The sequence below is a fragment of the Sus scrofa genome, chromosome 14, assembly GCF_000003025.6.
Source record: "Sus scrofa isolate TJ Tabasco breed Duroc chromosome 14, Sscrofa11.1, whole genome shotgun sequence".
Lineage (NCBI taxonomy): Eukaryota > Metazoa > Chordata > Mammalia > Artiodactyla > Suidae > Sus > Sus scrofa.
This window is the reverse complement of record NC_010456.5, coordinates 90,224,016-90,251,261: the sequence shown is the minus strand read 5'-3', so window position 1 is coordinate 90,251,261 and position 27,246 is coordinate 90,224,016. Positions and strand designations below refer to the sequence as shown.

Sequence of the window (27,246 nt, the reverse complement as noted above, 5' to 3'; positions counted from 1 at the left end):
AACTGATCAATGAATTCAGAAAAGTAGAGGCTACAAGATTAACATTCAGAAATCGGTTGCATTTCTGTATACTAGCAATGAGGTATTAGAAAATAAAAAAATACAATACCTTTTAAAATCACACCCGCCAAAAATTAAATACCTAGGAATAAACATGACCAAGGAGGTGAAAGACTGACATGCTGAGAACTATAAAACATTGATCAAGGAAATTACAGAGGATTCAGAGAAATGGTAAGAAGTTCCATGCTCCTGGATTGGAAGAATCAATACTATTAAAATGGCCATACTACCCAAAGCAATGTACAGATTCAGTGTGATCCCTATCAAATCACCCATGACATTTTTCAGAGAACTAGAACAAACAATCCAAAAATTTATATGGAAACATAAAAGACCCAGAATTGCCCAAGCAGTCCTGAAGAAAAAAAAAAAAAAAAAGCAGGAGGCATAACTCTCCAAGACTTCAGACAATATTACAAAGCTAGAGTAATCAAGACAGTGTGGTACTGGTACCAAAACAGACATACAGACCAATGGAACAGAACAGAGAAACCAGAAACAAACCCAGACACCTCCGGTCAATTACTCTTCAATAAAGGAGGCAAGAGGAGTTCCCATCGTGACGCAGTGGTTAACAAATCTGACTAGGAACCATGAGGTTGCAGGTTCAATCCCTGCCCTTGCTCAGTGGGTTAAGGATCCGGCGTTGCCGTGAGCTGTGGTGTAGTTTGCAGACTCGGCTCGGATCCTGCATTGCTGTGGCTCTGGCATAGGCCAGCGGCTACAGCTCCAATTGGACCCCTAGCCTGGGAACCTCCATGTGCCACAGGAGGGGCCCTAGAAAAGGCAAACAAACAAACAAACAAAAAAAAAACCAAAAAAACAAACAAAAAAAGGGAGGCAAGAATATAAAATTGGGAAAAGACAGACTTTTAAGCATTTCCCAGTGCTGGGAAAACTGGATGAATGCATGTAAATCAATGAAACTAAAAGACACCCTCACACCATGCACAAAAATAAACTGAAAATGGCTTAAAGACAAATATAAGACATGGCACGATAAAACTCCTCAAAGACAACACAGGCAAAGCATTGTCTGACATCAACCTTACAAATGTTTTCTTAGGTCAGTCTCCCAAGGCAATAGAAATAAAAAACACAAATAAACCAATGGGACCTAATAAAACTTACAAGCTTTTGCACAGCAAAGGAAACCAAAAAAAAACCAAAACAAAATAAACAAAAACACAACCTATGGGAGAAAATAGTTTCAAACGATGCAACTGACAAAGGCTTACTTTATAAAATATACACACAACTTATACAACTCTACAACAACAACAAAAAAAACCAACAACTCAATTCAAAAATGGACAGAAGTCCTGAATAGACATTTCTCCAAAAACAATATGCATATGGCCAACAGGCACATGAAAAAATGCTCAACATCACTAATTATTAGAGAAATGCAAATCAAAACTACTATGATGGCATCCGTCAGAATGGCCATCATTAACAAGTCTACAAATAACAAATGCTGGAGAGGGTGTGAAGAAAAGGGAACCCTCCTATACTGTTGGTGGGGATGTAAACTGGTACAACTACTATGGAAAACAGTATGGAAGTACCTCAGAAAACTAAATACAGCCAAGTCATGGAAACAACCCAAATGTCCATTGACAGATGAATGGATTAAGATATGGTACATATACACAATGGAGTACTACTCAGCCATAAAAAAGAAGGAAATAATGCCATTTGCAGCAACATGGATGGAACTAGAGACTCTCATACTAAGTGAAGTAGGTCAGAAAGAAAAAGACAAATACCATACGATATCACATATCTGGAGAGTAATATATAACACATCTGAACCTTTCTACAGAAAAACAAACTCATGGACTCAGAGAACAGACTTGTGGTTTCAAGGGGGACAGGGAGGGAGTGGGATGGACTGGGAGTTTGGGGTTAGCAGATGCAAACTATTGCATTAGAAATGGATAAGCAATGAGATTCTGCTGTATACCACAGGGAACTATATCTAGTCACTTGTGATCCAACATGATGGATAATGTGAGAAAAAGAATGTGTGTGTGTATGTGTATATATATATGTGTGTATATATATATATATATAATGTTTGTATGACTGGGTCACTTTGCTGTACAGCAGAAATTGATAGATAAATGTAAATCAACTATAATAAAAAAATAAAAACCTAAAAAAAGGATGTTACAAGAGACAAAAAGGACACAACATAATAATCAAGGGATAAATTTCAGAAGATCTAACAATTGTAAATATATATGCATCCAACATAGGAGCACCTCAATAGATAAAGCAAATGTTAACAGACATAAAAGGAGAAATTGGCAGTAACACAATAATAGTGGGGAACTTTAACACCCCCACATCAATGGATGGACCATCTAAACAAAATCAATATAGAAACACAGGCCTTAAGTGACACATCAGACCAAATGGATTTAATTGATATTTATTTTTTTATTTTATTTTTTTTCGTCTTTTGTCTTTTTGTCTTTTGTTGTTGTTGTTGTTGCTATTTCTTGGGCCGCTCCCGCAGCATATGGAGGTTCCCAGGCTAGGGGTTGAATCGGAGCTGTAGCCACCGGCCTACGCCAGAGCCACAGCAACGCAGGATCCGAGCTGCATCTGTAACCTACACCACAGCTCACGGCAACGCTGGATCATTAACCCACTGAGCAAGGGCAGGGACCGAACCCACAACCTCATGGTTCCTAGTCGGATTCGTTAACCACTGCGCCACGACCGGGAACTCCTAATTGATATTTATAGAGCATTCCATGCACAAGCAGCAGAGTACACATTCTTTTCAAGTGCAGATGGAACATTCTCCAAGAAAGAACACATGCTGAGCCACAAAGCAAGCCTTGATTAATTTAAGAAAACTGAAATTATAACAAGCATCTTTCTTTCTTTCTTTTTTTTTAATTGCCTTTTCTAGGGCCACTCCCACGGCATATGGAGGTTCCCAGGCTGGGGGTCCAATTGGAGCTGTAGCTGCTGGCCTATGCCAGAGCCACAGCAACATGGGATCCGAGCCGAGTCTGCAAACTACACCACAGCTCACGGCTGCCCTGGATCCTTAACCAACTGAGCAAGGGCAGGGATCGAACCTGCAACCTCATGGTTCCTAGTCAGATTCGTTAACCACTGCGCCAAGATGGGAACTCCCTTTATTCTTTTTTTTTTTTTTTCAAGCATCTTTCTTGCCCACAACACTATGAGAGTAGAAATCAATTACAGGAAAAAAAATCTGTGAAAACCACAAATATGTGGCAGAACAATATGCTACTAAACAACCAATGGGTCACTGAAGAAACTAAAAAATGTCTAGAGACATATGAAAATGAAAACACAATGATCCAAAACCTATGGGACACAGCAAAAGCAGTTCTAAGAAAGAAGTTTATAGCAATACAATCTTATCTCAGGAAACAAGAAAAAACTCAAATAAACAACCTAACCTTAAGCCTAAAGCAAGTAGACAAAGAACAAACAAAACCCAAAGTTAGTAAAAGAAATCATAAAGACCAGAGCAGAAATAAATAAAATAGAGACCAAAAAAAAAAAAAAGTATAAATGATCAGTGAAACTAAAAGCTGGTTCTTTGAAAAAGTAAAAAAAAAAAAAAAAAGATTAAAGTTTAGCCAGACTCAAGATAAAAAGAGAGGGGGCGCAAATCAATAAAATCAGAAATAAAGAAGTTACAACTGACACCATAGAAATACAAAGGACCTTAAGAGACTACTACAGACAACTATACACCAGGAAAATGAACAATTTCTTAGGTATACTCTCCCAAGATTGAACCAGGAAGAAATAGAATATAGGAACAGCCCAAGTACTGAAAATTGAATCAGTAATTTAAAATCTCCCAACAAACATAAATCCAGGACCAGATGGCTTCACAGGTAATTGTACCAACCATTTAGAGAAGAGTTAACACCTATTCTTCTGAAACTATTCCCAAAAAAAACTGCAGAAGGAAAACTCCCAAACTCATTCTATCAGTCTGCTATTACCCTGATACCAAAACCAGACAAAGATATTATTTAAAAAAAGAAAACTATAGGACAATGGGACAATATCAGTGATGAACATAAACACAAAAATCCTAAACAAAATATTAGCAAACTGACTTCAACAATACATTAAAAGGATCATACACCAGGATCAAGTGGAATTTATCCCAGGGCTACAAGGACTTTTCAATGTCCACAAATCAATGTCACATACCACATTAACAAATTGAAGAATAAAAGCCATATGATCATCTCAGTAGATGCAGAAAAATCATTTGATAAAGTTCAACATCCATTTATAAAAAAACTCCAGGAGTTCCCGTCGTGGCGCAGTGGTTAACGAATCCGACTAGGAACCATGAGGTTGCGGGTTCGGTCCCTGCCCTTGCTCAGTGGGTTAACGATCTGGCGTTGCCGTGAGCTGTGGTGTAGGTTGCAGACGCGGCTCGGATCCTGCGTTGCTGTGGCTCTGGCGTAGGCCGGTGGCTACAGCTCCGATTCAACCCCTAGCCTGGGAACCTCCATATGCTGCGGGAGCGGCCCAAGAAATAGCAACAACAATAACAACAACAACAACAACAACAAAAAAAGACAAAAAAAAAAAAAAAAAAAAAACTCCAGAGGATGGGCATGGAGGGAACTTACCTCAACAAAATAAGGGCCATGTATGACAAGTCCACAGCTAACATCATACTCAATGTGAAAAGCTGAAAGTATTTAAGATTAGGAATAAAACAAAAATGCCCATTCTTGTCACTTTTATTTAACTTAGTTTTGGAAGTCTCAGCCTCAGCAATCAGAGAAGGAAAAGAAAAGGAATCCAAATTGGAAAAGAAGTAGTAAAACTGTCAATATTTGCAGATGACATTATACTATATACAGAAAATCCTAAGGACACTACCAGAAAACTACTAGAGCTTATCAATGAATTTGGAAAAGCTGCAGGATACAAAATACAGAGAGTTTTGTGCATTTCTACACACTAATATTTCAAGATCAGAAAGAGAAAGTAAAGAAACAATCCCATTTACCATCCCATCACAAAGAATAAAATACCTAGAAATAGAGGTGGAGTTCCTGCTGCAGCACAATGGAATCAGTGCAATGGGATCAGTCGCATCTCCATAGTGCCAGGACACAGGTTAGATCCCCAGCCTGGCACAATGCATTAAAGGATCTGGAGTTAATGCTCAGATCTGATCCCAGGCCTAGGAACTCCATGTGCTGCAGGATGGCCAAAAAAAGAGAACAAAAATACCTAAGAATTTATCTACATAAGGAGACACAAGACTTGTACTCCAAAAACTAGAAGACACTGATGAAAGTAATCAAAGCTGACAGAGATGGGAAGATATACCATGTTCTTGGATTGGAAGAATAAATATTGTTAAAATGACTATGCTACAAAAGCAAATTTACAGATTCAATGTGATCCCTATCAAATTATCAATGGTTAGAGTTCCTGTCATGGCCCAGGAGTTAACCCATGAGGACATGGGTTTGATCCCTGGCCTTGCTCAGTGGGTTAAGGACCAGGTGTCCCTGTGAGCTGTGGTGCAGGTCACAGACATGGTTTGGATCCCGCATTGCTGTGGCTCTGGCATAGGCTGGTGGCTACAGCTCCAATTCAACCCCTAGCCTGGGAACCTCCGTATGCTGTGGGTGTGGCCCTAAAAACACCAAAAAAAAAAAAAAAATATATATATATATATATATATAAAACCAGTGGCATTTTTCACAGAACTAGAACCGAAAAAAAATGTTTAATTTGTACGGAAACACAAAAGATCTGAATTGCCAAAGCAATCTTGAGCAAGGAGGAGTCAGGCTCCCTGACTTCAGACTATGCTACAAGACTACAGTCATCAAAACAGTATGGAACTGGCACAATAATAGATATATAAATCAATAGAACAGGATAGAGGAGTTCCCACTATGGATCAGTGGAAATGAATCTGACTAGCATCCATGAGGAGGCAGGTTCAATCCCTGGCCTTGCTCAGTGGGTTAAGCTCCAGCATTGCCTCGAGCTGTGGTGTAGGCTGCAGACAAGGCTTGGATCCCACATTGCTGTGGTGTAGGCTGGCAGCTACAGCTCCAATTCAACCCCTAGCCTGGGAACCTCCATAGGCCACAGGTGTGGCCCTAAAAAGACAAAAAAAAAAAAAAATAGAACAGGATAGAAAGCCAAGAAATAAAGCCATGAACCTATTGTCAATTAATCTATGACAAAGGAGGCAAGAGTATACAATAGAGAAAAGACACTCTCTTCAATAACTGATGCTGGAAAAACAAGATAGTTAAAAGAATGAAACTAGAACATTCTCTTATACCATCCACAAAATCTCAAAATGAATTAAAGACCTAAATGTAAGCCTGGATATTATAAAACTCCTAGAGGAAAATAGGCGGAACACATGGAGAACAGTATGGAGGTTCCTCAAAAAAACAAAAATGAAGTCATCATATGATCCTGCAATCTCACTCCTGGGCATATATCTGGAGAAAACCATAATTCGAAAAGATACATGCAACTCGATGTTCATAGTATCACTATTCACAGTAGTCAAGCAACATAAATGTCCACTGAGTGATGAATGGATACATATGTGTGTGTGTGTGAATATACATGCACAATAGAATATTACTCAGCCATGCAAAGAATGAAATAATGCCATTTGCGGCAACATGGATGGATGCAGAGATTAAGGCAATAAGTGAAGTTAAGTCGAAGACAAATATTATGATATCACTTATATGTGAAATCAAAAAAAAAGATACAAATGAACTTATTTACAAAGCAGAAATAGGTCCACAGACATAGAGAACAAACTTATGGTTACCAAAGGAGAAAGGTGGGGAAAAGTGATAAATTAGGATTTTGGAATTAACATATACACACTACTATATACAAAAGATAACCAACAAGGACCTACTATATAGCACATGGAATAATACTCAATATTTTATAATAACCTATAAAAGAATCTGAAAAAATATCTTTACTGTACACCTGAAACAAGCACAACATTATAAATCAATTATTTTTCAATTAAAAAAAAGTTAAGACACCAAGTTGGTCCCCTTTAAGCATCCTTTCTGTTTACAGCCTAATTGTTCTTAAGGAAAAAAGCTGAAGGATTCGGGATGTTACAGGGAGCAGTGCTTCTCAAGTTGAATGTTCCTATCACCTGGGAATTCTTGTTAAATACAGATTCTGATTCAGTAGGTCTGGGGTAGGCCTGCTAACAAGCTTCCAGGTGATGCCCATACTCCTGGTTTGTAAACCTCAACCTGAAGAGCAAGGACACAAGAATGGAGCCCAGTTCCTAGATGTTGAACACTTGTGCTCCTGGGTCTCTAAGCTCAAAACATAAGGCCTGTTCCTAAGATTTTTTTAAAGGTCAAGAGAGCCCTTCTTACTGTGATTCAGTGTGAATAATGACAAATATCTCCTTCCCCCTCCTGGGTAAACCACTATGAATACACTGCAAATTCTTCTTCTCCCTCTTCTTCTCCTTGATGGATTTTAAATAATAAGACAATGTCTCTATCTAACCATGTGTCAATAGCTCAGTTAGTTCTTCCTTCTGAAATCAACATGACTGCAACCAAAAATGGCACTGATTATTCCCTAAGGAAGGCCCACTTGTTTCGTATAATACAGGAGACTATACCAATCTTATTAACCAAGCTCAGCCCACACTTCCTCCTTGCTTCTACTGGAAGTTAATTATACTGCTGTAGTTTCTAAGTTACTGTTCTTATAATTGTCCAAATCTTTTCCAGGAAAAAAGAAAAAAAAAAAAAAACCAAAACATTAATGAGGGTTTGGAAGCCAGGTTTCTTCTGTTATAATGCAAAAGGCAAGTAAACCAATTGGCATTTGAGCTCATAATTTGTAGGTTCAGTGGAGTTTAGGGGTCAGGAATTAAGCTAAACCTGGCAGGACAGGATTGGGGTGACTTAATTAACACTGTGATGTTTAAGGTGACCTGGGAGAGTTTGTTACATAGTAGGAAATGGCTGAGAGATATTCTTAACTGAGAAGTGACTTTGCAAGCTGCAAACACAAGTGTGTTAGAAGTCTGAAAACTATTTATGATAGGAAGGAAAACTCTAAATAAATTCAACTAAGTGGTTGAGTTTAAGTGAAAAGATATGAATATTTTTCTCATAATTTTTTGCACTTTCAAACTTTTCTATAATGAGGATTTATTGACATTGCCATTAAAAAAAAGAAAAAAAAAAAAGAAAGAAATCTGACTCTAAAAAGCCACTCAGTGAAGACTGCCTGTCTTTTGTCTGTTTTGCTAACCATTTCGGTATTAGTTCTTTTTTTATTCTTTAGGTTTCTCTGTTTCTCCTTTCCTGCACATTCAGAGTTGAGGGCTCTAAGACCGTGCTGAGAGGGACCTATACATTCTGAAACCACCATGAAAGGGGGAGCTGCTGCTTGGGTCTCTCCCTCCATTGAGCTTATATTAGTTCCCCAAGAGTAACGAGGAAAACACAATCCTCTTAAGCCTTAGGGAATATTATGGCCCAACCCTGCATGAGGCAAGACCTCCTAAGAGGTGTTAACCAGTCCCTGAGAGGGCACACCTCCAGGAGCTTGGAATGCACGCTTGACTCTTCCTCCCTCCATCACAGCCCACTGCCCCCAGCCCAGGTGATCCCACTCCCATAATTCCCTGCCAGCTGTTGCTCTTCCCCAGGCCCCTCTGGTGCAACTGCAGTTCACACGGTTCTTACCGATTCTCTCCTTGATTAGAGGGATTTCTCCTTGCTTCTGCCTTGTTTCTTACCAGTCCTCCACCATCTTCCAGAATCATTTTCCTCTAAAACAAAATGTGAAGAGGCTCCTCAGAACTTTGAGTCCTCAAATGTCAGTAAAACCTTACAGGTGGTTCCCCTGCGCCGGTCTGATGTCTCCACTCTGACTCCTGCTCTGCAGCACTAGATGCTGGGCCACGGAGAACTACCCCCAACCATCTCCCCAGACCTGCCCAACCCTTGTTTGTCCTCCAAACCTTTGCCCACAACACTCCCCTTTAAGCCAACACTCTTTCCTTGTCCAGGAGGCACTCCCTGATAGTTCTGTCAACCGAGTCCCCAAGGTGGCAAACTTGACTGTCTGGGCCTGCCTGGGAGGGACCCACCCCCTTTCCCAAGCGCTCACCTGTGTGTGGGATTTCAAGCGGCCCTGTCTCCATTTTACAGGAAACAGAGTCCCGGCTTTCTTACAGCGCTGGCGTGTCCCACCCCCCATTTTAGGGGCCTGGACTGGATTTCCCAGGACACTCCCTGATAAAGTTCATCAGGGGTGGTCGCAGGCCTGCGGTCCAGGCACCCATTTCGACAGAGGAGAAGCGCCTTCCTCCTGCCCCAACTTCCAAACATGCGGCGCCCTCCAGCTAGGAGCGTGGGGGGCGTGAGGCGTGCGGCGAGAGGTGGGCGGGGGGTGGGGGAGTGCCCTGTACCCTGGGCCCTGCCCAGAGAAGCGAAGTTGATTAGCTGAGAGCTAGGGGCCAGGCGGTGCCCGGACTCAGAGCCTCCGTAGAGCGTCTTTCTCCCGCGGGGCACGCTCGGTGGAGGCGGAGTGGGGAGGGGAAAGAGGCGGACACAGAAATGAGAGGAGGGGTCTTTTTCCAACCAGTTGTTGGGTCTTCCCCTGGGCGCACTGAGGAGCGTCACCGCCGGGGGGCGGGGGCCCGAGGACGGCCCCCAGCCACGCCCCCCTGGCCGGTGGGGCTCAGTCTCAGGTCCCTCCCGCTCATCTCTGGTGTGGCTGTGTTCCTGGATCGGTCCCTCCACACACACGTGGGGAAGGGATGTCTGGCCCCAACCTACCTTTGCAGCCTCCCCTCCCTTCTCTACCTTCTCCAAAATTTGCGCTTCAGGAAACGACCCCGCATCCTTTAAACAACCAGACAAGTTGGCCGCCCCGGCGCTCTCCCTCCTGCTGCTTCTGCCTGCTCACTGAGTCCACCCAATGTGAAACTCTTACTATTGGTTCAGGGCCCCAACCCAAAGGCCTCTTACCTTCCCACCCCACCCCCACCCCACGAGGGACTCCCAGAACTCCTGGTTCCACCAGAGGCCCACTAGAGACCAGCACGCAAGCGATGCCCATGAGCTCATCCGTGGTTCACCCGCTGGATGCCTGCCATGGAAGGCTACACCCCGAGTGGCTAGAAAGGAGAACGCCCCCAGTGCAGTGGTGGTGGTGATGAGTGAGTGGCTGGGAGCCCAGCTGCCAGCACAGGCTCTGCACGCCCCGGACCCTCCAGGCGGGGTCTGTCACAGGCCCTTGCTGAAAAGGACACAGAGGAGGAGCTGGAGAGCTGGGGGGACGGTGGGGCAGAGGGGCCTGAGGGGCAGCTGTCTGTGAGGTGACTAACAAGAATGCCTGAGCCATGCACAGCCACAGGTGCCAGAGCCTGAAGGGACAGCAACGCCTGAAACGTCTCTTTGATTCCAATAACCAGGCTGTGATCTCCCTGGGAGCTTGCTCTAGGAGATGGAAGGCCTCTGATGATGCAGGGGGTTGGGCCTGAACTTTCATCTACATCTTGCTGCTCCAATCAGAAGCCCAAATCACCCCAGTCTCCATGCTGGCTCCACTGGGCCTGGGGGGAGTGGCTGGAGGAGGAGCTGGTGTTAATGTAGAGGCTTGGCAGTGGGTCCATCTTCCCAGGATGAAAACTCTGACCTGTCCTCTGGAGGTTGGTGGCCAAGGCCCAGTGCCGGGGGCAAGTGAGGTCTATGAGGGCAGCTGTGATTGTAGGGAGCTTGTCAAGAGTACTTCTGGAGGAATTCCCACCCTGGCTCAGTGGTTAATGAATCTGACTAGGAACCAAGAGATGGCGGGGTTTTTTTTTTTCTTCTTAGGGCTATACCCACAGCATATGGAGGTTCCCAAGCTAGGGGCCTAATTGGCGCTGTAGCCACCGGCCCACCCCAGAGCCACAGCAACGTGGGATCCGAGCTGCGACCGTGACCTGCACCACAGCTCAGGCAATGCCAGATCCTTAACCCACTGAGCAGGCCAGGGATCGAACCTGCAACCTCATGGTTCCTAGTCGTATTCGTTTCCATTGTGCCATAACAGGAACTCCAAAGATATTTATTTTTAAAGTGAGAATAAAGTCTGCCCCAAAGCTAATAGTATTTGCCTCTGGGTGATGATATGTCCTTTTGAGACCTTTCCTCAAAATAATAATACAATGAGATAGGAGAAGAAAAGAACAAAAGAAATCTATTCATCAACAGTAAACAGACTTTAGCAGGGAGCTGTCTGAGAGGGTAAAATGAGGCCATCCCTCCCTCACCTGGGTTAGAAGGAGCCCTGACCCAGGTGAAGCTGACCTAAGGGAAATCCTGGAGTCCCGAGTGGTTTGAATTTAAAAAATGGAGCCTCCAATTTCTCTTCTCTGTAGACAGGTTGTTACTTAGAATTTAAATAATAATATGGCTCTATTTTTTAATTCTTCCTCTGTCTTCACATGGTCCTACCTCTGTATGCAAAAATGTTGTGTCTAAATGTCTCTTTGATAAGTCCTACCCTAACAAGTTCATTTTAACTTAATTACCACTCCAAAGGCCTTATCTCAAAATATGACTACATCCTGAGTACTGCAGTTTTAGAATTTCAGCATAGGAATTGGTGGTGGGAGACACAATTCAGCCCATGACAAGCATTAATTACCACATGGCTAAAGGATCTATAAACAAAGTTAAAAGACAAGTGACTGGGAGAAATAAATATTTTCAGCATTTATGACATACCAAAGTATTCTTATGCAGAATATATACAGCATTTGGCAAATCAATAAGAAAAATGAAAACAACCCAATACAAAAAAACAGCAAAGAATATGAATAGAAATTCACAGAAAAGGAATGCAAAATAAACATATAAAAAGATTCTCAACTGCATTTATCAGTTTTATACAAAGTAAAATAATGAGTTTTTTCATCTATCAGATTGGCATAAATTAAAAAGATTGATAATAACAAGTCTTGGTGATGATATAAGAAATTGAGAACTCAAATGTTAATGGGGACACATATATTGGAATGGTCTTACTGAAGGAAAAAACTATTAAATTTTAAAATATCCATTTCCATTAACCCAGCATTAAACTTCTAGGAATCAGTGTTACCAAAATAGTTGTGTATGTGCTAAGGGATATATGTAGAAGAACTTTTTTTTTGTCCTGTAAATGTCTGTAAAATGTGGGAGAAGTTAAATATAATCATTATACATTATAGAGTATACCCATTAAGAAGAATGAAGTGATCCTCCCTGTAATGAGATTAAAAGATCTTCATGACAAGAGAATAAAGGAAGCAAATTGCAGAACTATATATCTAGTGGATGCACCTTATGTTTTTATGAATCTGTATTTGCACAAATAGACTTAGATGAATACATAGACAGTTTTGTAAAGATGTTCACCTAGCTGCGGCCAGTATTTATACCTGGAGGGAGTCAAAAGTGAAGCTGGGGCAGGCGGAAGGGAGAGTTTCACATTTTGCTCTGTATCCACATTATTATTTAAATTCTAAGTAAACAACCAGAATAAAAACAAACTTGCATGCCTGTTCTGTCAGGAGGGAGGGGGGCGGGGAGAGGGAGAGAGAGGAGAAAAGGAAGGTTTCTGCTTCTGAAACCTTTGCAGGGCCATAGCAGTGCCTCAGGTCTTCTCAGTCTTCTGAGAATCACAGCCATCCTGATGGAGCCTTGACTGCTCCAAATGTTTGCTTTAATCAATGTAACTAGCAGAGCATCAATTAGGTAGGAAGGCTCATACTGCAGCTGCTGGTGTTCTTGGCTCCCCTGCCCCACCCCTTCAGTGACTCAGCTTCCCTCCTTGGTGTGAGTCTTTCTCCATGGCCCTGTGTTTCCTTTCACCACTCTGAAGACCACCGTGGGCAAATGGAAGTCTGAAGCCTGTTGACTTGCTATGGTTTTGTTCTGCCTGTTATTCTATGTCATAATCTTCATTTTTCTTAAGTGGACTCCAACATGTAAACTTTTCTGTCATTCTCCTCAGCCTGCATCTCCTGTTTTCCAGCTCATTGAGGGGTTTCACTGTCCCCCAGTCCCTAAAACCAGAAATCTGTGAAATCTGTGTTTCCATTGCCCCCACCATTCATGCCTGATCAACCATTAAATACTATGGAGTTGACTCCTAAATTTCTCTGTCCCTCTTTCTCTAACTCTACTGCCAGTGCGTTATTGCCTCTCACCTGGATATATTTTGGCTCTCATCTTATGCTAGTCCATCTTCCCTCTAGTTTCCAGAGAAATATATCTAAAAAGCAAATCTGACCATGTCCTTCACAGCTTAAAATGTTGCTGATATCCAATATCTAACTGAATAGAATTCAAACCCCTTAACATGGTACACAAAGCCTAGTCCCACCTGGCCTAAGCCACTAGCCTCCTTCATGCCTCCAGGCAGTTCCCATTCCCCTAGCCCTTCATGCAACTCTGCCTTTATATACCGTGCTTTCTGCTGGAGTCTTCCATGTACATGTGTTGATTTTTTTCTTCTCCAGGATCCATCCCTATTTCCTGTGGTACCATCCTCCCATGAACCATCTTCCTTGCTTCTCAATCCATGTGTGTTTCAGGTGGTTACTCCAGGTCCCCCTTTCCTCCATTCAAGCCAAGCCAGATCATTTAGCTTCTCTTTTCTTGGAATTTGAATTTGAATATCATAAGAGCTTTGAGGAGTCAGTCTGTTTCTGGCTCAGCCCTGCTTCCTGAGATTAATTTTTCAATTAATTTCAACCTTTCTATCAACTCCTTTTTGGCTTAAGCCAGTCAGGTAAGTTTCTGGTGCCTTTAATCAAAGAATTCCCAATGAACCTAGCCTTTCTAAACCAGATGAACTCTTACTTCTCCTTCAGGATCCAAGTTAAATGTCTGTTTACTTATTCATTTATTCCGTCAACAAATATTACTGAAAACATGCTACAAACTGGACACTATGCTAAGTGATGTATATACGATCATAAACAGGTATGGTCCTTGGTCATATGGACCTTAATATATCTCCAAATAAACAACTTTTTTGGTTGGAGAACTTTAGGAGCAGGGTGAATTAGTAGCAGAATTTCTCCCTTCTGGCAACCTATCTGTATTGGTATGGGCAATCAATTATTTCGCATCTACATCCCTCAATCTCCCTTTCCTGGGCAACTATATTAATGTGTTTGAGAATGTGCATTCTTGTGAAATATATGTAGCAGTCTTGTGGGCACATGCTTCTAATTAACACCAAGAGTGTTACATTACATATTTATTTTGGTTTCTAACTTTCTTCATTAAGCATGGTAGCATACAGGAATATTTGAGATGCAATAATAGGACTTAGAAGAAAATGTTCAGATTTTGGCTTTTACTTTGAGTGAAATGGGAAGTCATTTGTGGGTTTTGAGCAGAAGGGCAAAGGATTTGAATTGGTGTTCTGCAAGGAAAACTCTACTTGTTGAGATTCAGGGGTGCAAGTGAGGAAGCCAGGAGGCCAGATAGGGGGAGAGTTGATGGTGGTGTGAACCACAAATATATATGTTCCCATGGAACTCTTGTATATAGACATGAAAAAACTCAAAAGAAATGCAGCAGGAAACCCCCTAATCTAACAAACATTGTGAGATACAAATCATTGATAATCAAGAAACATAGATTAAAACAAGTGTATGACACTGCATCCGTTATCTTGGCACAAATTATACTGCCAGGCACTGCCAAGTGCCAAGAAGATTTCAAAATTCTCTTGCACTGTTTATGGAAATGTAGGATCAAGATGCAAGATACAGGAATTCCGTCGTGGCGCAGTGGTTAGTGAATCCGACGAGGAACCATGAGGTTGCGGGTTCGGTCCCTGCCCTCGCTCAGTGGGTTAACGATCCGGCGTTGCCGTGAGCTGTGGTGTAGGTTGCAGACGCGGCTTGGATCCTGCGTTGCTGTGGCTCTGGCGTAGGCAGGCGGCTACAGCTCCGATTCGACCCCTAGCCTGGGAACCTCCATATGCCGCGGGAGCGGCCCAAAAAAGCAAAAAAAAAAAAAAAAAAGGCAAAAAAAAAAAGCAAGATACACTGCTGAGTCAAGTATATATGTACCCATGACCCAGCAATTCAGCTCTGCTATGTATTCCAGAGCAATTCGGCTCTGTTATATATTCCACATAGGTTCTTAAAGGAATGTGTGGGAAGATAGTCATTATGGCATTGTTTGTAGCAACAAGGATGTGAAGGCAGCCTAGGTCTCCATAATTTGGACAATGGATGTGTAAAATATGTATCAAGTTTTGTGATAAGCACTTAAAATGCATTTTCTCTTCTTTACTTCAAAACAGCCCTGACGGTGGGACTTTGATAGTATTCCATTTACAGATGATAACGGAAACATACACACATACACACAAACGGCTGCTTATTTTCTGGTTTACTCTTCTTAGTGTTTGGACGAGGACATTGGGGTTCAGGGCTCAGGCGTGCCAAGTCTTCCTAGACCCTTGGGGTCGTCTTGCCCTGCGGTCTGAGGGATCTTCGCTCTTTCGGACTCAGGCAACCTCATGCCTGAGCCGTCAGCACCGCGGACAGCGCCACCGGGGAGGGCGGGGCGGGGCGTCCACAGAGACGTCACCACGCGCGGAGTCTCCCGGGCGCGCGCACCTCGGGCACGCGCTCGTTAGCTGCCCGCGCCGCCGAGTCACGTGACATAGGTAATTGGCACTGCGAACCGCGCACCGCTTGTTCTCCGCCCCTTGACCCGCAGCCTCCGGACCGCGCTGCCGCGCCGACCCCCGCCGGCCCGGTGAGCGCGGCGGCCCCTCCCCTCTGGGTCCCTGCGCCTCCTCTTCTCCCGCTGTCTCGCGTGCTCCCCCTGTTCCAGTCTCTCGGGTCCTGGGGTGCTGCAGCCCGCACCTTGGAGCCGGGCCGCGGGAGGCGGGCGGGGTAGTGAGCGTGACCTTGGCTCCGCCTTCGGCTAGCCATGGCTTCCCCAAAGACCCCCAGCCCTTCGCCCGCACCTGCGAGTGCAGTGTTTTGCAGAAAAGAGCGACGCTCTAACGGTGGGGTTTCAGCCCAAAGACTACAGACTGTCCACACTGCCTTTCGTGGCTTGGGGAAGGGCCTGCTGCCCTTTCACCCTCTTAAAGAGCCGGGCTGCGAAGAGTCGCGCTGGGGATGGGGAGGCGTTAGAGATTTGTGCCTGTTGGGACACGCAGGCAGCGTCGAAGTCTCTGGACCTCCTGGGCCGTGGGTGGGGCAGGCCCCTTAAAGAAGGTTTTAACCACGGTTTCTGCGCACAGATGGGGAAACTGAGGCCCTGAGAGAGGCAAGACTGTCCTGTGGTAGCAGCCATTGTGATGTTTCTCCCTCCGCCAAGAAAATGGGGGGGGGGTGACACTGAGGTCCCAGCAGGGTGCAATGGTGCCCCTCCACTAAGGGCCCAAGCCTGCCCCTGCAGCCCCTGCCGCCCCTCCCCACATATCCTGTAGCGTCTTGGAACAGGCTCCCTTTTACTTTTGTACTTTTTCCACCCCTGGGCTTTAGCTTAGGCCCTCCATCCCTGCCAGAGAAATCAGCACATCACCTCACTACTTACTTCCTATCTCCATCTCTTGAGGCCTTCTCTTGGGTCCAGTAAACTAGAGTTGGGGTTTATTCCTGAGAAAAGCCCACCTAATTCCCAGAGTATGGGGCCAGAGTAGGCTTACAGGAGTATGAGTCCAGGTTCTGCTGCTGCCCAGCCTCAGGGTCTTGGGGAGCATCTGTTAACTGATCTCTACAATGTGTTGCAGAGCAGTCTTCACCAGGGCAGCTCAGATAGGGCCTTGTGTGTGGGAGGCTTAGTGGCCAGGGATGTCTGCAGTTGTTATGCTTCTGAGGGTGGGGGTTGGGATGGTACTGACCTTGTCCCTTGAGACGAAACCTGCCTGTTAGTCCACAGGGGGCTGGACTGGACAGGGTGTATGTAGGGTGCCTGACCCGGTCTGTTCCTTTTTCACCTTTGTGGGCAGGACCTGGCAGCGCTGGCTGGGGCCTTGGCTCCAGGTCCTGAGGTTGACGCAGTCCTTGAGCCCTGCTAGGATTGGGGCAGGAGTGGCTGGCTAGCTGCTCTCCTGTCAGGCCAAGTGAAGGCCACACCAGTGTCCAGTGGCTGCCCAGATCTTTCAGTGTTTGTAAAACACAGTGTTCCAGCACCGGGTCAGGAAGGACACAACCAGGCTTGTCACTGCCCCCTGAGCCGTCCTATTACCCTGTGAGGGTAGGGGGTGGGTACCAGCTTTGAGAGCAGCTCTGGCAGCAGCCCTTGGAAGGAGCATTGCCAATTAAGAGAAACCTGGGTTTATATCATGACTCTGCAGTGAAGAGGGCACAGGCTTCAGAACTGCACAGAACCCCATCACTCACCAGCTTCATCTTTCTGTGCCTCAGTTTCCCTGTTTGTAAAATGAGGCTCATCTGAGTGCCCATCCCTTGAGATTGTTGAAAGGGTTAAATGAGCACAGTGCCTGCCCCAGAATCAGTGCTCATGAACTGTGCTCTGATTTCTATTCCCACAGTGGATGGTCTTGGTGTCTGGTTTCTTTTGCCTTAGAATGGGGAGGATAGAGCCTCCCTGTTGGGTTAAATGCTTCCGATGTTCCAGGCCAGTAGCTCCTGAGCCTATGGCCATCTGGGCCAGGGCAGCAGCCCCCTATTTGTGCGGGCCTCAGGGATGGTCAGAAGTCAAAACAGGGTGAGGAGCCTAGCCCTCTGATCCCAGGAGCCAGACTTGAGCCCCCATCCAGCTCCTGGAGAGGTGCTACTGCAGGGAGAGCCACCCACCAGCAGCCCTCACTGTAGGGCCTGGCATCACTGGCTGGAAGGGTTGGACATACAGCCCAAAGTTTTGGGGGCTAAGCATGTGGAAAGGAAGTATGGGACACTTGGGGCTCAGGTTCCAGCTGAACCCACTTCCTTCCTCCCTGCAGTGGAATATATTTTTATTTTTATTTAATTAATTAATTAATTAATTAATTTTGTCTTTTTGCCATTTCTTGGGCCGCTCCCGCGGCATATGGAGGTTCCCAGGCTAGGGGTCTAATTGGAGCTGTAGCCACTGGCCTACACCAGAGCCACAGCAACCAGGATCCGAGCCGCGTCTGTGACCTACACCACAGCTCACGGCAATGCCAGATTGTTAACCCACTGAGCAAGGGCAGGGACTGAACCCACAACCTCATGGTTCCTAGTCGGATTCGTTAACCACTGCGCCACGACAGGAACGCCTATATTTTGATTTTTAATTTTCCTCTGTTTAGACTTGCTGCTGGTTGCCCTAAGGTGCCCACTGTCCCTCACTTGAGACATTCCCCTTCCCTTTGCCTCGTGTGAGTTTGGAGGGAAAGGGAGGAGGCAGACTAGGACCCCTGCCCTACCTTGGGGTCTGGCCCTTTATAGAATAGAAGGTCCAGCCAGCTGGTTCTGGTGACTTGGTTGGGCTGGTGGTAGTGGTGGTGGGGTGTCCTGTTGGCTGGGCACACCTGACCCCAAGGGCATTGACTCAGGGCCAGGTTCAGGCAGGAAGGCACATTTTTTGGGACTGAGTTGTGCAAAGAGAAGTAGGGTCTTCTGCCTGCATGGCCCTTGGTGGGTTGGCTCCAGAGCTGCATCCCACTCACAAGCTGGGATTCTCTGGGCAGAAGGGCATTAGCGAGTATTCAGGGGGAGGTTTTGTGTCCAGGCAGTGCTGGAGTGGAAGAGGGGGCTCTGCTCACCTTGTTGGGGGTGGCGTGGAGGAACAGAGTTTCTAACAGGAGGCTTTTTTCTTAGAACTCTGTCCTTGGGGAGGAAGAAAGAAGCCCCCCCCCCACGCACACACACTCCTGAAAGCCTGTTATTCAGGCATTTTCCCTGGAAAGAGCAGGTGGCATAGTGGGGATAAGATGAGCTCCAGGCTTCCCACCTGTATGTAGCCCCTGAGCCATTAGCTGTCCTGAGTGATGCTTGTTCTGAGCATAAGCTCTGGGCAGGTTATAGGAGCCAGAGAGGGCATGTGCATCCGGGAGCTCGGCTAGTCATGGGACCTGGCCCTGGTCTGCCCTCCATTGTTCCCCAGTGCCCTTCCCTTCTTTGAGCCTCAGTCTTCCCTGATGTGATGTGGGGTCATTGAATCTCCAGCCTTCTGGCCTGGGAGGGCCCTCTGGGATGATGTATCAGCCAGGAGAAATCCCTGGTCATTTTTGGTCAAAGTGACTGAAAACCCAGCAGTGCCACGGGCCTCGTGATAGTGCATCTCAGCCAGACGCCTTTGTGGCCTTTTCCTGATGGGGCATGGCACACGCAGCCCCTGGGGGACTCCTGAGTTCCAGGGTGGCCAGGCATGATGGCCAGCTGTCCTACTCACCTCTGTCCCGTCACTCCCTAACCCAGCGCCATGTGCCCAGTAGGCCCAATGAGTGTCATTTGAGTGGATGCATGGCTGCCAGAGCCTCCTTCCATCCCAGACCTGTCTTTTATGCCTTTCCCTCATTGCCTGTGTCCAGAATGAATCAGGTGCGGCTGCTGCCTTCCCGGCTTGGGGCACAGGCCTCGAGGCTTCTGGCCCCACATGGTGTCCAGAGGTTCAGCTGGTGCAGCAGGTCATCTGGGCCACCGGCCACCTTCCCAAGCAGCAGAGTTGGAGGTGGCTCCAGTTACATGGAGGAGATGTACTTCGCCTGGTTGGAAAACCCCCAGAGTGTCCACAAGGTCGGCACCCCTATCCTGCCCTCTGTGTGGGAGGGAAGCTCCTGGGACTGGGCTGCAGAGGTGGGAGTGGGGAGAAGCAGCTTGCCTGCTGTGTGATCCTGGCAGGTTACCTTCCCTCTCAAGCCCTCTGTCATCTTTGTTTGTGAAAGAGCCTGGTTCTCATATTGGGTGAAGAAAGTCCATTGCTTTCCTGTTGTTGGACCAGCCAGTGGGTGGTAGTCTGGCTTGAGAAGCCCTGATAATGTCCGTTGTCATGCTGTGCTGTCTCCAGATGGCCCCTTGTTGTGTAGTTAGGAGCATAAGTGTTTATTTATGTACTGAGCTGACAAAATAAATACCCACTGATGGTAAAAAACAAAACAAAACAAAAAACAAACAAAAAACACCAGATGCCAGAATGACAGGTGAAAAGTGAAACTATCCTCCCCACCTTTCACTCACTCTCTTCAGAGGAAAGTAATACTGTCACATGGTCCAAAACCAAAAAGTATGAATTTCTGCAGTGAAAAGGATCCCTCCCAATCCATTCCCTATCTGCTCAGCTTCCCCTTGTCTGTCCCCAGTCCATTCTTAGTTTCTTCTGTATCCATCCAGAGAGTTTCTTTAGGTAAACTTATTGCAAACATAACTCCGCATTCCCACCCTTTACACAAAAACAACATGTAACATCCACTGTTTTGCCCCAGGCTTTTTTCACTCAGTGTCTATCGCCAAGATTTTCCATGTCAGTCTGTCAAGAGCCTCATTGTTATTTTTCCCAGCTGCATAGTATGACACTGTCTGGATGGACGTGCCACATACACCCCCGGACAGGCATCTGGCTCATTTCCAGTCTTGGGCTATCCTGACCAGTGCTGTAGTGCGTCATCTTTTGAACTTTCATCACCTTGCACTTGTGCAGCTGACTGTAGGATAAATTCCCCAAAGGGGAATAATTGAGTCAGAGGGCATCTCTGTATATGATTTTGATGGGTATTGCCAAATTGCTTTCCACAGGGCTTGTACCACCTTATTCCGCCACCAGTACTGTATGAGGGGGCACAGAGGAAAGCACTTTTGTGTGTATTTTGCTAGAACATGGAGATGTGGTACATGTGCACATCTGCTTTTTGCTTCTGCACAAAAAGTAGCAAACCATACATCCTTTTCTGCTTTGTTCATGTTAAAACATATCTTGATGATATTCCACATCCGCAATAGTAAATGCACTGTAGTTTTTGTTTTTAAAGACTGTAATCTTCCAGAATCTAAATTTATTGTTGTTTACTTAACCAGTTTCCTGTTGATCACTATTTAGATTATTTTTACATTGTCATTTTTACTTTCCTGCAGGGAACATCCTCGGTGTACATGTAGGCACACCTGTCCAGTTATATCTGTAGAATAAATTACTAGCAGTGGAATTTCTGGTTCAAAAGATATGCACATAAATAAATAAAAACCAAAAGCAAACAAAAAACAAAACAAAAGATACGTGCATTGCAAATGTTGAGGACCTGCCTGCCAAATTGCCCTCCGCAAAGGCTGCCTCCAACCCACGGTACATGAGGACATGTTCCCCCCAGGAGCAGAAGCCTCTTTCATACCTGAAGCCCCTTGGTCACAACTTATAACCTAGCCCCCTGCGCCCTCTGCTAAGCTGGGTCCTAAAGAGATCTGGGGTCTGGGTGGCCACCTGGACTGGTTAAGGGTTTTCTCAGCTGGGTCCTGGAAAGACCCTGATAGCTATGATGATGGAGGACCCAAGCCCCCTTGGTTCCCCCCTCCTCTACCCCAGGCCCTGACCTGGCTGTTTTCTTGCTTCTGCCCTGCCCAGTCCTGGGACAGCTTCTTCCGGAAAGCCAGTGAGGAAGCCTCTTATGGCCTGGCTCAGCCCCGGCCCCCTTCTGTCGTCCCTGAGAGCAGGCCAGCAGCATCTGGCCGGACCAAGACCAGCAAGCTGGTGGAGGATCACCTGGCGTGCAGTCCCTGATCCGGGCCTACCAGGTGAGCGGCTGGGAGGGTGCAGGCTCCCAGGACACAACCAGGTGCTAATGGCGAGAAGGCCCTTCTCTGAGTTCTGTGTTGGTGACTCTTGCCCCTCCTGCTGCTCTTTGTCACATTACTGTTCATATCACTTGCTGTCTCCCTGTCTTATTTTGTATGGACTGGTTTGTTTGTGGTCTTCCTTATGGAGTGTTGTCTGTCTCCCACGCTGCTATGCCCCAGTACCTAGAGGAGTCTTTAGTGTATGATCCATGTCAGTGAGTGTTGAATGAAAGGTGAGTAGATTGACCCTTGTTAATGTCTGTTTTCTCTTCTTGACTGAACATCCCAAGCGGACAGGGGCTGATATCCAGCAGGTGCTTAATTAGTGTTTGTGGCAGGAACAAATAGTTCAGTAAGCGGCTCCCCCTTCTACTAGCCGCTCTGTCCTGGAGACTTAGGCACTCCCTGCTGGGTCCCCAAGCTGGGCCTCTGCTCTGTCAGAGCCCCTGATGACATTCCCAAATTCCTCATCTTGACCAGACAGGACTAATTGGAGGGCTGCTCTGGGTGTGCAGGCCATAAAAATGTAATCATTTGGATCTCCCTGGGAATCAGTGACAGAAGGTATTTCCTAAGAGAAACTTGTCTTGAAGACGTGCAGAAAGAAGGGTGAGGGCATTTGGGCCCTTGGCGGAGACTCCGTGGGAAGGTGCAGCAAGCTGCTGCAGATGCTCAGGGGAGAGGGAGGACTTAGCGAATGGAAACAGCACCTTGCCTCTGAGTGAGGCGCTCTGTGTGGATGGCAGCGCCCTCCTGGTGCACCAGCTGTGCCAAGGGGAAGAGGGAAGGAGCCCAGGACTGGCTCCCTTGCTGGCCTCGAGACCCATGGATCATGGCCCACCTGCGAGCAAATAGCAGTGGTTGTCATGTTTTTCTTGTCTGGCTGAAAGAGGCAGAAAGTGATCTAACCATTGACTTTGAAAATGAAGAACAGGGAATGTAAAACTCGGTATGAAATACAAGGTAACACTCAAGAGTGCAGCCGGAGGGGCTGATCTTCTAAGCACAGATCCCGGCTCAGCAGTGGCCAAGCATTAGGGTCCTTCTAGCAGAATGAGCTCCAGATTTAGGCCTGTTCCTCTGGTATTGCGTGGTAAGAATCTACCCAGCGGGGAGTTCCTGTTGTGGCTCAGCTGAAACGAACATGACTGGCATCGATGAAGGTGCAGGTTTGATCCCTGGCCTTGCTCAGTTGGTTAAGGATCTGGCGTTGCTGTGAGCTGTGGTGTAGGCCGGCAGCTGCAGCTCCAATTGGACCCCTAGCCTAGGAACCTCCATATGCTGCTGGTGCTCCTCTAAAATAAAAAGAAAAAAAAAATTTTTTTTTTTAATTTAAAAAAGTATCTACCCGGCGGTATGCCTGATGTTGAACACTCACCAGGTAGGCTGCAGCCCTTCACAGGCCATGTGGGGGCTGAGCTCCGGTTCGACTCATCTGCACACAGTCATGAAGGAAAACCCCAAGCTGCTTCTTATGGATGTTTGCAAACATGTAAAAGGTAGAAAAATTGTGTCGTGAATCCCTGTGCCGTCAGTACAGGACCAGTTCTGATTCACCTGTTTACCTACCTCCAGCTCCTTCCAGAGGCCACTGATCATTTTGAAGCAAATCCTAGACATCATATCTTTAAATTCATTGAACATTTCAGCATGTATTTCCAGAGATAATGCCTCTTTTAAAAAATATGCAAATATACCGTGATAGTTAGCACACCTAAAAATAATAACAATCCTTAAGGTCATCATTACCCGGTTGGTATTCACGTTTGTGTGTCTATCTTAGGATTTCTTTTTACTGCTTGTTTGAATCAACATTCAAATAAAGCCACATGTTGTGATAAGTTGACATGGATCTTAAGTCTCTTGTACTCTATTCTGTGGTTTCCTCTTGATTTCTTACTGTGTTCCTTGCCGCGTGTATGTGTGTGTGTGTGTGTGTGTGTAAGAAACCAGTTTGTTTGCCCTATAGTTTTCTTGAGTCTGGATTTTGCTGATTGCATCCCTCATGATGTCACTTCCTCTGTCCCTTCATCCCATGTAATTTCTACAAATTGGTGGTTAGATATAGATACTGATCCAATATAGATTTGATTTTTTTGTTGCCCAATCAGCTTCCTGTGGTGATGGGCACTTCAACAGTTAGCTGCTATGGATAATTGTTTCCTGGACACATTAAGTCATTAAGAGTGGTAAAAATGGTGCTATTCTAATTCTGTCTTTGTTTATTACTTGAAGTACTTCCATCAGGAGAAACTTCCCTTTGTCAACTCCATTTATCCTGAAGTACAGACTCTTATAGGGAAGGCAGGATCAATGCTTGATTTCTCCTTTTCTTGATGGATTTTTAAAATTACGACATGGTTCCGTAGCATCTTCCAAAGATACTTTTTGGTTTTTCTTCTTTTCTTAGTATGATATGAATGCATGAGTTTAAACATATTGGATGTTTCAGTCTGCTGCATATATTATCCTTATTGTTGCTCAAAATGTGTCCTTATTCCCAGCGCCTGTGGTGTCCGAGCACCCCTTTGCTATCTGGTAGGACAAGATGCTTTGAGCTCATGCTATACATTTCTGACAAGCCAGTTCTCCAGGGAGTGAGGGAGTGCTCACTGCTGTTGGTTTGGTCATGACCTCTGGGCTCTTTTGATGGTTAGAACTAGAGATACGTATTTTTTTAAAAGATTTTTTAAGCTTTATGGGTTTATACTGAATCTTCTGTATATGTCAGCAGGACTTAGGGCTTGTCCATCAACCCCATCAATCTTATGTCACTGTCTCCTTTTAAAGATGCCAAAAATAGAGGTTCTCAAAGATAGCAATATAATGACATATTTGATTTTCCCATGATCTGCACATGACAATTTTAGAATACAATTCTAATACTACCACTGCTGATTGATAATAGAAATGAATTTATGGTCTTTTTATTCCTGTAGTTCTCTTTGTCTTTGGGGAATATTCTGTTAAGTCAGTGGGAATAGTTCCTCCCTATGTAGTTATGCTCCCAAATGGATGCATTAATTCATTGTTTTATCTTAATTTCAATTTTTAAAACTTAATTTTGTTTTATATGGATATAAAATATTTGTAAGATTCCAAAGTCAATCTTCAAGGCAAGATGTATTCTTAAAAGTCTAGCTTCTAGCCTGCCACTCTGCCTTATTTCAGTCTTTCCTTATAGGTAATATTTTTTCTTATTTTACTGTTTTCCTATTTTATTTTATTTTTGTCTTTTTGCCTTTTCTAGGGCCGCTTCCTGCAGCATATGGAGGTTCCCAGGCTAGGGGTCTATTCGGAGCTGTAGCCACCAGCCTACGCCAGAGCCATAGCAATGCAGGATCCGAGCTGCGTCTGCAACCTACACCACAGCTCACAGCAACGCTGGAGCCTTAACCCACTGAGCGAGGCTAGGGATTGAACCTGCAACCTTATGGTTCCTAGTTGGATTCGTTAACCACTGTGCCACGATGGGAACTCCTCTATTTTATTATATTTTCTTCTAATGCATATATTTGTTTATAGATATGTATGTCTACCAATACATGCAAATGCATACATTTACTTCTATCGCCCCTTCCTTAGATAACGGGTATTTGACCACACACACACACCATTTTCTATAATTTGCTTTCTTGCTTAACAATACTTTGTGGAGACGAAACCTTAGCAGCCAACAAGAATTTTCTTTCTTCCTCTTAGCAGCTCTATAGTATCCACTATGTGGATTTCCTGTGTGCACATGCCAGGATCCTGTTGATGGATATCTGGGAAGTTTCTAGAATTTTATGATTACTAATAGTACGGTAGTAACTACTTTTGTATATTCATTCTTTCCTGTTTTTGACAGCTGCATGTTGTACTTTTAAACAGAGTTGAGCTTTTGCCATTTCAATGACTATGGTGGGGCCTCACAGGTGACTAACTATTCAGGGGCTGGGTGCTGGAGAAATTCTGAAGTGGGAAGTGAGGGGCCAGGGCCCAGAATTTTGGTCTTGGTGAGGGTCTGTCCAGCTGTGTTCTAGCCCTGCCCTGATCTTTCCCTCTTCTCCAGATCCGAGGCCACCATGTGGCCCAACTGGACCCCCTGGGCATTCTGGATGCAGACCTGGATTCCTTTGTGCCCTCAGACTTAATCACAACCATTGATAAATTGGGTGAGAATCTGGTACCCTTTTCTATTGCCCTGGCAATGAATGCTAGACTCAGCTGGTACCTGTGGCCAGTGCAGGACTCTGAGACGGAGGTGCCGCTGAGTCATGGGTTTCAGCAAGTAGCCTGGAGGCTTTCTTCTGATCCTGGCCCATCTTCTCGGTGTCCCTACCAGGGCTGTCTCCCCATCTTCCCTAGCTGGTGCATCCTGCTCAGTAAGCTTGAGGCTCCTGTCCAGGCCCACCCTTGTGGTGTGCCCTGCAGAGAGAGGGCCCTTGAGCTTTAGGCTGGACCTGTTGGGAGGTCGGGGGGTACTGCTGGGCCCCACCTGGGCCTGACCTCCCTCTTCTCACCTCTGCTGCCTGGGCTCTGCCGTGTTTGCCTCCTCAGCCTTCTATGACCTGCAGGAGGCTGACCTGGATAAGGAGTTCCAGCTGCCCACAACTACTTTTATTGGAGGCTCTGAGCACACCCTTTCTCTGCGAGAGATCATTCGGCGCCTGGAGGTGAGCATGGGCAGGGGGTCGGACACAGCTGATGGAGTCCTCTGGGTACCTCAGAGGGGAGGGAGGGTGCTGCCTTTTCTGGTCCAGATGTCAGGGCATTTGGTCCTCTTTGTAGCTCCTCGTAGAGTGTCCCATGTCCCCCCAGAGCACATACTGCCAGCACATTGGTCTGGAGTTCATGTTCATCAATGACGTGGAACAGTGCCAGTGGATTCGGCAGAAGTTTGAGACCCCTGGTGTGATGCAGTTCTCCAGCGAGGAAAGCGGACCCTGCTGGCCCGGCTGGTGCGCTCCATGAGGTCAGGCCCCCAGCACTGCCCCGGGCAGCCTGAGTGGCTGGGGGGGCCTGGTCCAAGGCTGTACGAGAGGTCCCAGGTCCTGTCTAAGAAACTAGGAGGGTGCCTGGCAGGGGAAGGCAAAGCTGGATAGGCCCCATCCCTGACTCAGGGAGGTCCTTAGGAGGAGCATGGGTCCCAGGGCTCTGGCAGAGCCAGGCAGGTGAATGGAGATGGGGCTCAGGAGAACAGCACAGGAAGCAAGGGCGGAAGTGACAGAAGTGGCTGTGGGGATGTTTGGGCAGAAAGCTGTCCCTGCGTGGAGTGCGTGTGGCAGTGCCTCCCTGCCTGTGGGATGCTGCCTGGCTCTGCCTCTGACCTTCTCTGAAGCTGGTCCTACCTGGTGCAGTTGCTGGATGCAGAGTGGATCCTGAGTGGGCTCAAATTTGAGTTGAGG

The 27,246-nt window shown here is 45.9% G+C and overlaps 1 protein-coding gene across 1 annotated transcript in view; it reads left to right on the top strand.

The window, feature by feature from the left end:
* OGDHL (oxoglutarate dehydrogenase-like) overlaps window positions 15,762-27,246 on the top strand; it is a 28,062-nt gene continuing 16,577 nt past the window's right edge. Inside the window, 8 exon segments of the mRNA XM_021072996.1 lie at window positions 15,762-15,905; window positions 19,624-19,828; window positions 21,645-21,783; window positions 21,786-21,814; window positions 25,911-26,013; window positions 26,399-26,514; window positions 26,660-26,771; window positions 26,774-26,813. Of these exon segments, the coding sequence (XP_020928655.1) occupies window positions 19,625-19,828; window positions 21,645-21,783; window positions 21,786-21,814; window positions 25,911-26,013; window positions 26,399-26,514; window positions 26,660-26,771; window positions 26,774-26,813 (743 nt within the window). The 5' untranslated portion in view covers window positions 15,762-15,905; window position 19,624.